Here is a 12,275-nt window from a genome sequence, read left to right as displayed (position 1 = left end):
TTTTTTTTTTTTTTTTTTTTTTTTTTTTTTATATTTCTAGTAGTATTATTTTTATTTCTCAGTTGCATATTAAACATCATGAATATTAATTAAAGATGAGTAATTCTAATGTATGTACACTCCCTCTATAGAACCATGATGTATTGAAAAAAAATAGTTTTATCAATGACTTACTATCTTTACTTGAATAGTAGGTATAAATATTTTTTTCTTGCAAAATTGTTATAAAAATTTAAATAAAAAATTATAAATGTACATTTTTTACAAGAATATGATAAAAATTGTATATAATGTTATAATTTTTTGCATCATTTAATGGGGAATGTCTTGTATTAAAGTCATTTAAATATTTTTAAGTTATTTGTAAGTATTTTGTAAGTATATTACAGAATATTTCTTTATAAATTATGATGCTTATTTATATATGATATATATAATTCAACTGAATATATTTTACATTTGTGAAATAAAATGATTTCTGAGGTATGTATTGTACATTTAGTACAATGTCATAAAAGAATTTAAATAACACAATATTCATTATAATATATCTATCTGTAAATCGATATCACAATTCGTTTTTAATATTTTTTTCAAAAACATTTTGTTCTTGAAAAAGATTTTCTACTTGACTATTATTACTATTTATTTTGCTATCTAATTCAAATGATCTAATATTTTTATAATATTTTCTATATTTTTTTCTAATTAGTTTTACTTTATGTTGCTCCTCTTTGAGATCAATAGTAGAACCTAATATTAAATGTATATCTTTAATGTGTGCCAATTTTAGTAAAATAATTTTTTTTTTATTTCTAGCACTTATTCTTCCTAATAGACTAATATGCCTTATTAATTTTCGATAATCTCGAAGTAGTTGTTGAATAATATCTAAACACAGCCAACGAGTTCGAGCGATACATGCATCTGGAATCACACCAGCGGCTCCAGATTGACAAATATTTATAAGCGCTTCAATATGCGAATCTCCATCCAAATTCGCTAAGATAAAATTTATAAGATTCGGAATAGTAATTGGCAGAGAAAACGGATATACCGTACTATCCTCTTTTCTAAAATGAATAAGATAAGAAAACTGTTATGGAATACAATTATGAATATTATAACAATTATAATTACCTTTTAGCAGGAAAGAAAAGAATAGACGGGAATCGATTCATGTTATATTCCCATGGTAAATCATTATTATCACCATCTACCCTTACGAATAAAAGATGATCCATTTTATGTAAATAATGAGCTACTGTCAAGTATACATAAAATATTGCACTACAAAATGCACAATAAGGAGAATGGTACATTACAACCACATCCTGAAAAATCAACTTACAATATTATTCTTTAACTTCATAATAAATTTGTATCTTTCTTTCCAATTTACCTTTGTTGAATCTAAAATAGTATTAAGAAAAGTTTCAGTTGTTAATTCTGGTATGCACACATTTTGTGCATCTTTTGTTTTACAATTAACTTTGGTCTTAAACTTTTGGACAAAACGTCTCGAATTATTAGAACGTAATGTACGTTGTAAAAAACCTTGAGTATAATTATTTATAAATTGTATAAGTGTATATCGACTAAAATCCTCCTGCATAACATATTGACTTTCATGCTAAAAGAAAAAAATTTGAATTAATATATTTAAGAATTAATAATATATCTAATATAAAAATATATTCAAATACTTACAGCAACATCTAATATAACAATAGCAGTTTTATCCTTCTTTTTTAAAAGATCTATGCCAAGAGCTTCCGCGAAATAATAATAATGTAAACTATCAATTGCTATTAATGTCAATGTTTTGTTAGTTTTACATACTGATTTCGTTAAGTTTATATTCGGATGTTCAAGTTTATCTCGCGGAAATATAGGTTGATGATATTTGTTTCCAGTTATCCATTTTTTACAGTTGAATTTTAAGCGTGCTTCTTTTATTGCATCCGCAGATTGTACGTCCTCTTCTTTTGTAATAAATGCCGATATTTTGTATTTTTGACTACAAAAATAAATGATAATCAAATATTAATCAATATTAATCAAAAAATTATTTTAATAAAAATTTCAATAAAACTACCTTTTGGTTTTAAATCTTTCTTCATATTTTATTGTCATATGATCTTGATTACAACAAATTTCACGTTTTTGTTGTAAATTTTGTATAACTAAAAGTTTAAAAATATCTGAACTTTTACAAACATGATCAAGTTTTTTAGAATTAAGTTTACAAATAGATGTTTCCATTTCTACATTATTTAATATATTCTTTTTACACAAAAAACATTTATTCATTACAACATTAACACAACAACTATCATTAATCCATTTTTGAATCGAAATATTATTAGTGGATTCATTTGTTTGATTTTTCATTTCCTTCAAATATTTTGCACATTGTTTATTTTGCTCCAAATGTTTTGCAATAGCAACACGTCGTTTAAAACTAAGACGCTCAATTATCTCTTTAGCTAAGACATTATTTGCACAATTATAATACTGCAGTCCAATTTCTCTGATCTAGAGAATCAATGTAATTCTTATTTCATATCGTTCAAATTCCACAATTGGCTTTGAAATTTTACGCACCAGATTGTAATTATAATTTTCAGGATGCAAAGGATTACGAGGTGTGAAGAGAAAAAGTACAGGTCCTTCTCTCAAATATGGTGCTAATGTTAGTGCTTTTACTCCAGGAGGTTGCAGCCACAGAACTGGTTGATGAATAGAACTGCTTATCCAATTTAATATGTTTTCGGAAGTCCATTCAGAATCTTCTGGATACCTCTACACATTTGAATTCTCAAACTCATTTAATTGTGCTATATATGCAAATGTTTTTGCTTTATGTATCCAATATGTTTACCATTATACAAATATAAAAATTTTTCTCATTTACTTACTAAAGAATCACTCCACATAAATAGATTTGCAGATGGAAATTTATAAATGTTATAATCTATTTCACTAGATAATGCATTAGTAACAATGGCAAAAACCAGTTCTCTATTAGGATCCTCTTCCAATGTTCGTAGAGCAGCTTTATAAAATTCTTTATAACCTGGAGTTTTATCTAATCGAGTAAAATTAAAATATCCTACTACTACAGCCTGTAATCATAACAAATAATTCTATTCTATATAAATAAAAATTTATCCTGCAATTCAAAATATAAATTATTTATTTATACTTACATCATAGTTAACACGTAAATTCATTAATTGTTCTTTATTTGTTACTCTAACAATGGGATTCATAATTGTATTAAGAAATTTTATCATGTATGGCCATGTTCGTATACCTCTATATTCTATACCAGAATCTCTTGAAGGATAAAGCATTAATACTGGATAACTTTGTATTTTATTATACTGAGTTCTACATTCTGAGCTCGGATGCCAACAATTAATGGCAGCAAAAAAAATCTACAAATTAATAAAAATAAAAGATATTACATTTTACAGATAATTTCATTATCTAATATAAAATATTCTATAATCTAACAAGCAATTATAAATTTAATTGTATTTAATACCTGTGAATGATAATATTGAGCAACCATTTCAAATTCTTGTCGTATAGTTTGACTTTCAGCATCCCATGGAGCATAATACATAACAAAACTGAAATCTGCTTCTGTAACTCTTTCTATCATAGCTCCTAAATGTCCCTTATAAAAATCTAAGACAACTGAGCTTTGATTAAAAAATGGTTTAGCTAATGGAGGTTTTGATACTTTGGGAGAACTGCAACAAAATAATGGTTGTATATAAAATACATGTAATAATAATGCATACAATATCTTATTACTTAAAAATAAATACAATTTATTTTTATTTATAAAACTGTATTTTTAAATTATGGAACATCTGTTATAATATCAAAAAATCGTGTTATAATGAAAAAATAATATTGTATTCAATATTAATAAATTTTATATTTAAAAGTTGCTATAACCTAAAACTTACGAACTATGTAGAGCAGCTAGAGTCGTAAAGATAATCGCAAGAAAAAATCGAATGATTTTTCTAGCGTATGAAAACATTTTGCTTGCCAATCTTTCTTCTATCGCGATCTTCTGATACGACTCTTTGGCCACGTCGTTACTTCCTGAGTCCGGTGTAGTCGTGTGCGAGTTATCACCATTTCTCGTGCTTGATTCAAGCTCTTCCTTCAACATTATCCGTTAAACGAAAATAAAATTAAAGAGAGAAAAATACCGTACATTAAAGCTTCGTCACACACTCGTTATTTACTTCGATGCTGTCTGTCCACTATCGCTTATTTAATTAAAATTAATTAGCCGGGATTTTCACAGATTTCTATCGAGTCACCTGTATTTTTGCAAACCGGAAACAGCTGACTGCTTGTCAACATATCATCAATACATGATGATATTTTGAAAGAATAACATCGATATATTTATATAGTTGAAAGAAAGGAAATAGAAATAATATTTTATATTTTTCAATATTTATTTGAAGCATTAATTTCAACTATTATGAAAAAAAATCAACTGAAAATATATAGATAAAATATAGATAAAAATTGAAAAAATTACAAATAATTTTTGATGTGTATTAATATGAATTCATGAAAAGTATTTCTTTTTTTATTTTATTGAACAATATATAACTTATATAATTAGTGAATAAGTTAAATGCTATGATGAAAAGTCTATTAATATTTTTACCAAACACACTTTATAAAGAAAAAGCTGGATACATTTTTGGTAAAGTAATATATGATGATAGTACGGAAGTTAAAAAATTTTATATCATTGGAGTATGTAAAATAAATAACTTTGAAACAATGAAATATGCCAATATAATTGGATATTATTCTAACACAGAAGACAAACAAGAACATATGGATAAAAAATATTTAGATTGGCTTAATATATGTTTGAATCCTATATCTTCTAAAGACAATATTTATGATTACATTCTAAAAAGTATTATTGTAAATAATAAAAAAATTTCTATTTTACATTATCATATAGTTATTATAATATATGATCAATTAGTTTTTAAAGAAACAGAATTATTTGCTCAAAGAGCAATATATGGAGATCATTTTTATGAGTTAATGAAAATTATACAAGACAAACAAGTTGAAAGAGAAATACAGAAGAAAGGAAAATATACTTATATAAAAGAAATAATATTTGTATATCATATGTTCTTATATTTTTATCCAGTTCTTTTTCTTAATAAAATAACTAATAAATTATTACCAATTTTAAGATATTCTTTTCTTGGTTTACATGTTAATGGATGGTTAGAAAATGCAAAATGGATGTTGATTACTATAATAAAAAACAAAAAATTCACATTGAAGACTGGTAACTATGTTTTTGCACTGATAATAGATATGTTGTTGGGAATCTCTATATTACAATTATTGTTATATTACTTTGAATATACTTCTCCTTCTCAGATACTTTTGAATAATGCAGAGGTAAATTAGAAATCTACACTAAAAATAATATTAAATTGATGATAAATATAATATTTTGCAAATATTTTACAGAAAGTAGTAACTTTCTTAAAAGATTTAATTAATTGGTTAATGGGTGTACCAGCTGGTTTAAAATTAAATCATGCTTTAAATAATATGCTTGGAAAATTTTTTTTATATCACATACATATGTGGTGGACATTTTTAATATTTATGAAACCTGTAATGGATTTCACATTTGAAGTACTAGTATTGTTTGGAAGACTTGGTATTACATTTCAAATAGCAATAGCAGCTGATCTTCTGGCAGTTGTCAGTTTTCATGCATATTGTATTTATGTATATGCAGCAAGGTACTGTAAAATAAGTTATATAATATTGCAAAAATAGTATTGTATAATAGTAATTTGTATAATAACTTAATTTTTTATTTAGGCTTTTCAATATTCAATTAAAAGGTATTACTGCTTTGTTTCGATTATTTTTGGGTAAAAAGAAGAATCCATTAAGAAAAAGAATTGATTCTTGTCAATATCAACCTGATCAACTTTTTGTAGGAACTTTATTATTTACTATTTTATTGTTTCTGATGCCAACAACTTGGGTTTATTATGTAGTTTTTACAATGGTATACAATAATTATTTCAATTTTTATTATATTTATATTCAATAATTATAATTTTTCAATAATTAATAAATTTATTTTATAGTTAAGATTAGTATTAATTAGCTTTGGAGGTTTATTAACAAGAATGAAATTTTATCTTCAAGTTATGCCTGTATATGCTTTTTTCAAATGGTTATTCCATTCTTATAGTACATGCAGTAAGTAAATTTATTATTAATTTATTATTGAATTATCTATGTATGTATAACATATGATTATGTTTTAGGTACTGTTAATATTAAAATATATTCACATAGAACTGAAAGACCAATAATATTAATAATGACATTGGTAGTAGCATCATGGAATTATACATGGAATAAATGTATACCAGATACAATTATTTATCATCCACCTATAGAATGGAATAAGATAATAAATAACATAATATGGGGTGAATTACTATATCCATTATAATAAATGAATTTTAATTATTTATTTAAAGTTCTATTTAATTGGAAAAATATATTTTATATTATGAAATATAAATTATGAAATATAAATGATCTACTTCATTTCTATTTTTTAATTTCAAAAATTTATTTTACATTCCTTTATTTCTTTTATTTTCCATATATTTGTTTAAGAATTTCTGGTGGTATATTTTTTGTCATAGCTTCATCAATATCATTTTCTTCTCTCAGAACACAAAAATACAATAAAAAGATACCAAAACATGTTATTATAACTGTATCTTGATGTTCTGGAGTATTTTTTGATGTACTTCCAGAAAAAAATTTTGATGCTTTAGATGTTGAATATTTTATAGGCATTTTTGCTTTAATATCATCATCTTCATAATCATTTTTATTTTTAATTGTTTCATTCTTCTTTGAAGTGATACTATATCTTAAAGTAGAATATATTTGAGGAAAAACATATCTAAAATAATATAACAATTTTTTTATCAAAATTTCAAAATAAATATAAATTAATGTAAGTTAATAATAATATAATAAATATTGAAATAAATGAAATAAGAAGAAGATAAAGAATAAGATAAAAAAATAATTTTTTATTTCCTAACTTTTTCTAACCTTCTACAATAATTTAAGAATGAATATGAATAAAAAACGCATTATGTAATTAAAAATATACCTTTTTTCTAATGTTCTTTTACTCTTGAGTTCTAAGATATTTTCAATCCATTTTATGCGCATCATTTTCTACAAATATTAAAAATTATTCAGTTTTAATTTCTAGAAAGAAGGTTCAAATATTATTTTTATCAACTGTCACATAAATATTTATTACTATTTTTTTTTTATTAAATTTATGTTTGTAAAGGACAAATTTCAGATATGAAATTTTTATAATTCTTTTTGATATTCTTATATTATTCTATGCTGCGTAATACTTTGTATGAATAAGAGTACGATATTGCGATACTAAGTTCGAACGCAGTTATTTTCTCATATTATATTATTTAGTCTTTAGTCAATATTAAAGAAAGATATTAATATAAATATACTAAATGTTACAGCACCATAAATTCAGAATTATATTCATATATAAAAAATATTATTGATTTATATAATATCATGGGGATCGATAGTACATCAAAATTAGAGGTTAAGAGTTCAAAATTACAAAAACGAACGAAGAAAATAAATAAATCAGAAGGTAAATAATTAATAAATCTTATTTAAATTTTATAGTGTTATAATTTTACATATGGTTTAAGATGATACAAATTTAATTCAAAATTTTTTATAAAATAAAATTCATTAATTTTTAATTCATTATTTACAGAAATTACAACTGAAACAAATAATATTAATATCTCAGAATATGATACTAATCAAAAAGAAGATATGAATAACCAGGCAGTAAAACATAAAAAACAAAAGGGAAAAAGAAAAAGATCAAATACCATTAATAATAATAATGAAGTAATTAAAGAAACAAAAGTAATTGAAACAAAAAAGAATAATTCTATTAAAATGAATGAAAATCAAGATGAAGAAGAAATAAATAATAAGATAATACCACCAAAGAAGAAAGCAAAGTAAATGATTTCACATTTATATTATTATTTTAATTGTTTTAAATATTAAATTAAAAGTATTTTTGTTCATAGTATACATGTAATAAATGATATAAATAACATAGAAGAACTTCATAAATGTAATAATGTAAAAACTCCAAAACAACCTTCTAAGAGACAGATGAAAAGAGAAAAGGCTGAAAAAAAAGAGAATGAAAAAAGAATGGCCAATAAAACAGAAGCAATGAAAAAAGGACTTAATTATGTTTCAAAGGTACTTATATTTTTCAATGATGTTTATTTTTAAGATAATTAATATTTTTAATATTATATATAGAATTATATATTTCTTTTATAATTTTATTTATAGTGGAAATATGCAAGAACTGAATGGAAATTTGAAAAATTAAGACAAATTTGGTTAATTGAGAATTTGTTAGATGAAATTTCTATACCAAATGACATTTTCCCAACAGTTTTAGAATATTTTGAAGGATGTAAAGGTATGGCTAGAGAACAACTTTTAAAAAAAGGTATGGATGTTATAAGGAAAGTAGAAGAAAATGAAGAAAATAAAAATAAGGAATCTGTTGTTTATCAGAGAGCAAGAAGACTTCTACAAGCTTTGCCTACTGAAACATAATCTAAAATTGTATTTAAAAATTATCAATTATTTGATAATTTTTGTTGAAATTGAATATTCTTTTTATATATTATTCAATATTGTTTTTTTCATTAATGAAATAGATGTATTAAATTTTTGTAAATATTTAAATAATTAAATTTATCTGACTATTACATGAAAAATAATTTATTTAACAATTTCCTATGTATATGAAATCTATAAAAATAAGAGATATATGTTATAATTAAAAACTTATATATTGCATTGTACATTTTTTACCATATAATATTATACAAATATCCCAATAACTACAAATCATTTCATAAGAAAATTACAATTAAAATAGATTACATTATTCTGAATACTTATCTACAAATTGTTTAAGTTTATCTACATCCTGAAGACCAACAATTCTATCTAAAACCTTTCCATCTTTCATTGCAATTAAGACTGGAACAGATCCAACCTATATAAAATTAATTTTTATTATTTTAAAATAAAAAATATAGAATAAATAGTAATTTTAATTAAAAATAGAAAATAACCTCATAATCCAATGCAAGATCACTATTCTCATCAATATCAACTTTTGCCAATAAAACTTTTCCTTGTTTTTCCGCAATTACAGATTCTATGCGAGGAGTAAGCATGCGACAAGGATTGCACCATCTACAAGATAAATTATTTATAATGCATTTAAAGTGATCGTTCAATAATTAAAGTATATACGTACGTTGCGAAAAAATCAACGATCACTGGCACTTTAGAATTTTTAACACGATTATTAAAGTCTTTTGGATCTTGAACTTTGAAAGTTGTTGAGATTGCTTGTTCTTGAGCCGGTGCATTTGCAAAAGCTCTGCTTCCTATAGCAGTGCGTATAATTCTCAAACCAATTCGCAACATTTTAATATTTGATTGATATAGTATTATCTATTATGTGTAATAAATTGTACTATGTATTGTAATTGTACTATTACGAGTAACAATTACGAATAAATTCTGAAACGCAATAATAATTTTTCAGTCCTAACCTAATTTCTTGGTTGCAAAATATTGTACTATGTATAGCATTAGGTTAGGTACAGAATAACCAACGTTATATCATAAAAATAAATTTTCTATATTTTTTTTTTTTTATATTTCATTTTCATAAATCAAGTGAAATTTTCCATTCAATAAACCAAATATATTAAATATATTAAATTATATTATTTTGTCTCATAAACCAATATATAATTATAATAATATAACAAAAATATATTTAGTAAATAAAAATAAATTGATTAATTAAGAATAATATTTATTTTTTCTCTAGTAGAAAATCATTAGAAAAAATTCTTTCTTAAGAAGATATATAAATTGTTTATATCTGATTATATATTTACATTATTAATTCTTTAAGGAATGAAATTTCTTTATTTTTAAATATTTTTTCATATGAAAGAAAAATTTAAAATATTTGCGATAATTTTAATTTAAGATGAAGCTTTGTTCTGTTTAATGTTCTTTCTTTCTTTTTAAATGTATAAAAAATTTTAATATTTATTTATTTAATATTATTATATATTATATATCATAAATTTTATCTTAAATATTTTTTCTTAAATATTTTTTACATTGTTATTTATTTCTTTTAATAAACTATTTTATATGTTATATCTTGATAATCTGAATCGGTAAATTATTTTATCAATGATTTTTTGTTTCTAAGATCTCGCATATCTTAATTATTTAAGCATATTCATTTACAATTCATGTATTCATTCATTACTTACTATGTATATCATTTAAATATAAATTTGCTAAAAATATTTAAATTTTTGGATATTTAAATCTTATATGGATATTTTATTTAAATGTCTTTAAATAACTAAAAATTAAAAAAGGAACTTTGATAATTAAGAGATTATTATTACAAATTGAAATAAATACTTTTTAAAAAGTTATAATAAATAAAAAAATGAATAATAATGTTAAATTCAATTTAATACAGTTAATAATATTTAATAAATTAACTTTTCAACTTTTTCTATTCAATATTAAGGAAATACTTACTTATAAATTTATTTTTTTGTATAGTGCACAATATGTTTTACATATGATAATTATTGAAAATATTTTTTAATATTAATTTTTCTTAGCTTATCACATATATATAATAATATTATATATAATAATATTAAAATGTTCATTAGTTTTATTTATTTTTGATTAATAATATAATATAATAAAAAATTAATTTCTTTTTCTGATAAAAAAAATATAAAATATAATTATTATATTAAAATATAATATAATATATTATAATAAAATATAATTTTGTATTGTTTTAATAATTGAATTTCATGTCTGAATTTAATACATAGATAATTAAATGTATAAAGGTAATTAAAATTATTTAAATATTTACTATTTTATTAAAAATAAAAATATAGCATTTAAAAAAATTTCAAAATGATTTTGAAATTAATTAAAAATAATTTGGATTTTAAATTTTTTTACATGCATATTATCGCATTGAATTATAAGTAATTTTTATTTGGAAATTATTTTATTGGCGAAAATTACGTTGAATATTTAAATCAAAGATTAGGATCACAAGAGATCGCACAATATTTTTTTATCATTATTAATATATTAAATTAGATTGGATTGATTTTCTAACTTTATTAAAAGATTATTCATTACAGGAATTTTCTTGTAGTAAAATGAAAATCTATTATGCAATACATTTGTTCATGCTCTCTGACAGAGTATATTTAGTAAAATAATAAATTTTCTCCGTGGAGAAATTTCTATTCATAAATACAGTATGATAAGTAAATAATTGTTGTTCTTTTTTATATTGAAACCAAGTCGTTACACACTTTCCATTATTTTGTAATTAATTTTAATAACTTGTTGTTTTAACAGACATATTTTCAAGGTGCATTGATGCAGTCTATGATAAAAAATGAAAGTTTCTTATCGATTCACTGAATTCTCTACAAACCTATAATTTTTTATTAGATAAAAATTTAATTAATTTTTTATTAGATAAAAATTTTTTTAAATCATCGTCTATTTTACAAATAAAAACAAATCAATTGGAAGGAAGAAAAAATTATAGAATTTATTTTATATAATACGATTTTATATAATTATAAAATGAAGGAAGTTGCGCAAGAAATGTAAAGCATCGTTTAACTAAGACAAGATTCATTACGTGTAAGATAGATAGATTCTTTTAAATAATTTAGTCGATTTTTGTCTTCAAGGTCTTGGCTACCTCGATCTTCAAATTGTTTTTCTATGTGACCATAATATTCCTAATCCTAGAAAAATGTTTCTGCAAATAATCTTACACATATTATTTTATCAAGTAACATTCATGTTCGTCTGTTTGCTTATTGCGTAAAAGCATCATGCTATTTCCTTATACAGCAATGATGATTGTTGCAGCAAAAATTTATATCATGATAATGTGAACTTCTCTAAACGTATTAAGCCAAGGCTATGAGACAATTTTTTTTCAT

At 22.3% G+C, this 12,275-nt stretch overlaps 5 protein-coding genes across 6 annotated transcripts; 2 read left to right on the top strand and 3 right to left on the bottom strand.

Annotated features, from left to right (window-relative positions):
- Nucleotides 1-536: 536 nt before the first annotated feature.
- On the bottom strand, nt 537-4,502 carry LOC102681489 (thioredoxin domain-containing protein 11). Its single transcript, XM_006610984.2, has 10 exons — nt 3,987-4,502; nt 3,554-3,764; nt 3,213-3,443; nt 2,922-3,128; nt 2,608-2,805; nt 2,099-2,538; nt 1,711-2,020; nt 1,403-1,633; nt 1,141-1,334; nt 537-1,073 (listed from the first exon to the last, which is right to left on the bottom strand). The coding sequence occupies exons 1-10, from the start codon at nt 4,196-4,198 to the stop codon at nt 569-571; spliced, it is 2,739 nt and encodes a 912-aa protein (XP_006611047.1). The 5' UTR covers nt 4,199-4,502; the 3' UTR covers nt 537-568.
- Nucleotides 4,503-4,683: 181 nt separating this feature from the next.
- LOC102681064 (phosphatidylinositol N-acetylglucosaminyltransferase subunit Q) lies at nt 4,684-6,791 on the top strand. Its single transcript, XM_006610980.2, has 5 exons — nt 4,684-5,478; nt 5,551-5,831; nt 5,914-6,106; nt 6,189-6,303; nt 6,372-6,791. The coding sequence occupies exons 1-5, from the start codon at nt 4,684-4,686 to the stop codon at nt 6,560-6,562; spliced, it is 1,575 nt and encodes a 524-aa protein (XP_006611043.1). The 3' UTR covers nt 6,563-6,791.
- Nucleotides 6,665-7,587, bottom strand: LOC102681190. Of its 2 annotated transcripts, none has more exons than XM_006610981.2 (2): nt 7,244-7,587; nt 6,665-7,027 (listed from the first exon to the last, which is right to left on the bottom strand). In XM_006610981.2, the coding sequence occupies exons 1-2, from the start codon at nt 7,306-7,308 to the stop codon at nt 6,709-6,711; spliced, it is 384 nt and encodes a 127-aa protein (XP_006611044.1). In that variant the 5' UTR covers nt 7,309-7,587; the 3' UTR covers nt 6,665-6,708. The 2 variants fall into 2 exon arrangements, with proteins under 2 accessions (XP_006611044.1, XP_006611046.1); XM_006610983.2 differs by having other exon boundaries at nt 6,665-6,994; nt 7,244-7,401.
- Nucleotides 7,588-7,634: 47 nt separating this feature from the next.
- Nucleotides 7,635-9,215, top strand: LOC102680930 (uncharacterized protein C7orf50 homolog). The gene is made up of 4 exons (XM_006610979.2): nt 7,635-7,768; nt 7,898-8,153; nt 8,226-8,406; nt 8,503-9,215. Exons 1-4 carry the CDS (start codon nt 7,687-7,689, stop codon nt 8,773-8,775), a joined length of 792 nt encoding a protein of 263 aa, XP_006611042.2. The 5' UTR covers nt 7,635-7,686; the 3' UTR covers nt 8,776-9,215.
- On the bottom strand, nt 8,928-9,861 carry LOC102680560 (thioredoxin, mitochondrial-like). The gene is made up of 3 exons (XM_006610977.2): nt 9,491-9,861; nt 9,303-9,426; nt 8,928-9,223 (listed from the first exon to the last, which is right to left on the bottom strand). Exons 1-3 carry the CDS (start codon nt 9,661-9,663, stop codon nt 9,110-9,112), a joined length of 411 nt encoding a protein of 136 aa, XP_006611040.1. The 5' UTR covers nt 9,664-9,861; the 3' UTR covers nt 8,928-9,109.
- Nucleotides 9,862-12,275: the final 2,414 nt, after the last annotated feature.

This window comes from Apis dorsata, unplaced genomic scaffold (assembly GCF_000469605.1).
Source record: "Apis dorsata unplaced genomic scaffold, Apis dorsata 1.3 scaffold_82, whole genome shotgun sequence".
Classification (NCBI taxonomy): domain Eukaryota; kingdom Metazoa; phylum Arthropoda; class Insecta; order Hymenoptera; family Apidae; genus Apis; species Apis dorsata.
This window is presented reverse-complemented; position numbering and strand designations above follow the sequence as displayed.

Coding starts and splice junctions, on each gene's coding strand:
- LOC102681489 (XM_006610984.2), bottom strand. CDS start 4,198: ATGTTGAAGGAAGAGCTTGAATCAAGCACGAGAAATGGTGATAACTCG. Junction 3,129..3,212: donor ATTTACGTGTTAACTATGAT/GTAAGTATAAAT, acceptor TTATGATTACAG/GCTGTAGTAGTAGGATATTT. Junction 2,806..2,921: donor TTATGTGGAGTGATTCTTTA/GTAAGTAAATGA, acceptor TCAAATGTGTAG/AGGTATCCAGAAGATTCTGA.
- LOC102681064 (XM_006610980.2), top strand. CDS start 4,684: ATGATGAAAAGTCTATTAATATTTTTACCAAACACACTTTATAAAGAA. Junction 6,107..6,188: donor ATTATGTAGTTTTTACAATG/GTATACAATAAT, acceptor TTTATTTTATAG/TTAAGATTAGTATTAATTAG. Junction 6,304..6,371: donor CCATTCTTATAGTACATGCA/GTAAGTAAATTT, acceptor ATTATGTTTTAG/GTACTGTTAATATTAAAATA.
- LOC102681190 (XM_006610981.2), bottom strand. CDS start 7,308: ATGATGCGCATAAAATGGATTGAAAATATCTTAGAACTCAAGAGTAAA. Junction 7,028..7,243: donor AAAAGAACATTAGAAAAAAG/GTATATTTTTAA, acceptor ATATTATTTTAG/ATATGTTTTTCCTCAAATAT.
- LOC102680930 (XM_006610979.2), top strand. CDS start 7,687: ATGGGGATCGATAGTACATCAAAATTAGAGGTTAAGAGTTCAAAATTA. Junction 7,769..7,897: donor GAAAATAAATAAATCAGAAG/GTAAATAATTAA, acceptor CATTATTTACAG/AAATTACAACTGAAACAAAT. Junction 8,154..8,225: donor CCACCAAAGAAGAAAGCAAA/GTAAATGATTTC, acceptor TTTTGTTCATAG/TATACATGTAATAAATGATA.
- LOC102680560 (XM_006610977.2), bottom strand. CDS start 9,663: ATGTTGCGAATTGGTTTGAGAATTATACGCACTGCTATAGGAAGCAGA. Junction 9,427..9,490: donor ATCGTTGATTTTTTCGCAAC/GTACGTATATAC, acceptor TTTATCTTGTAG/ATGGTGCAATCCTTGTCGCA. Junction 9,224..9,302: donor ATCTTGCATTGGATTATGAG/GTTATTTTCTAT, acceptor AATTTTATATAG/GTTGGATCTGTTCCAGTCTT.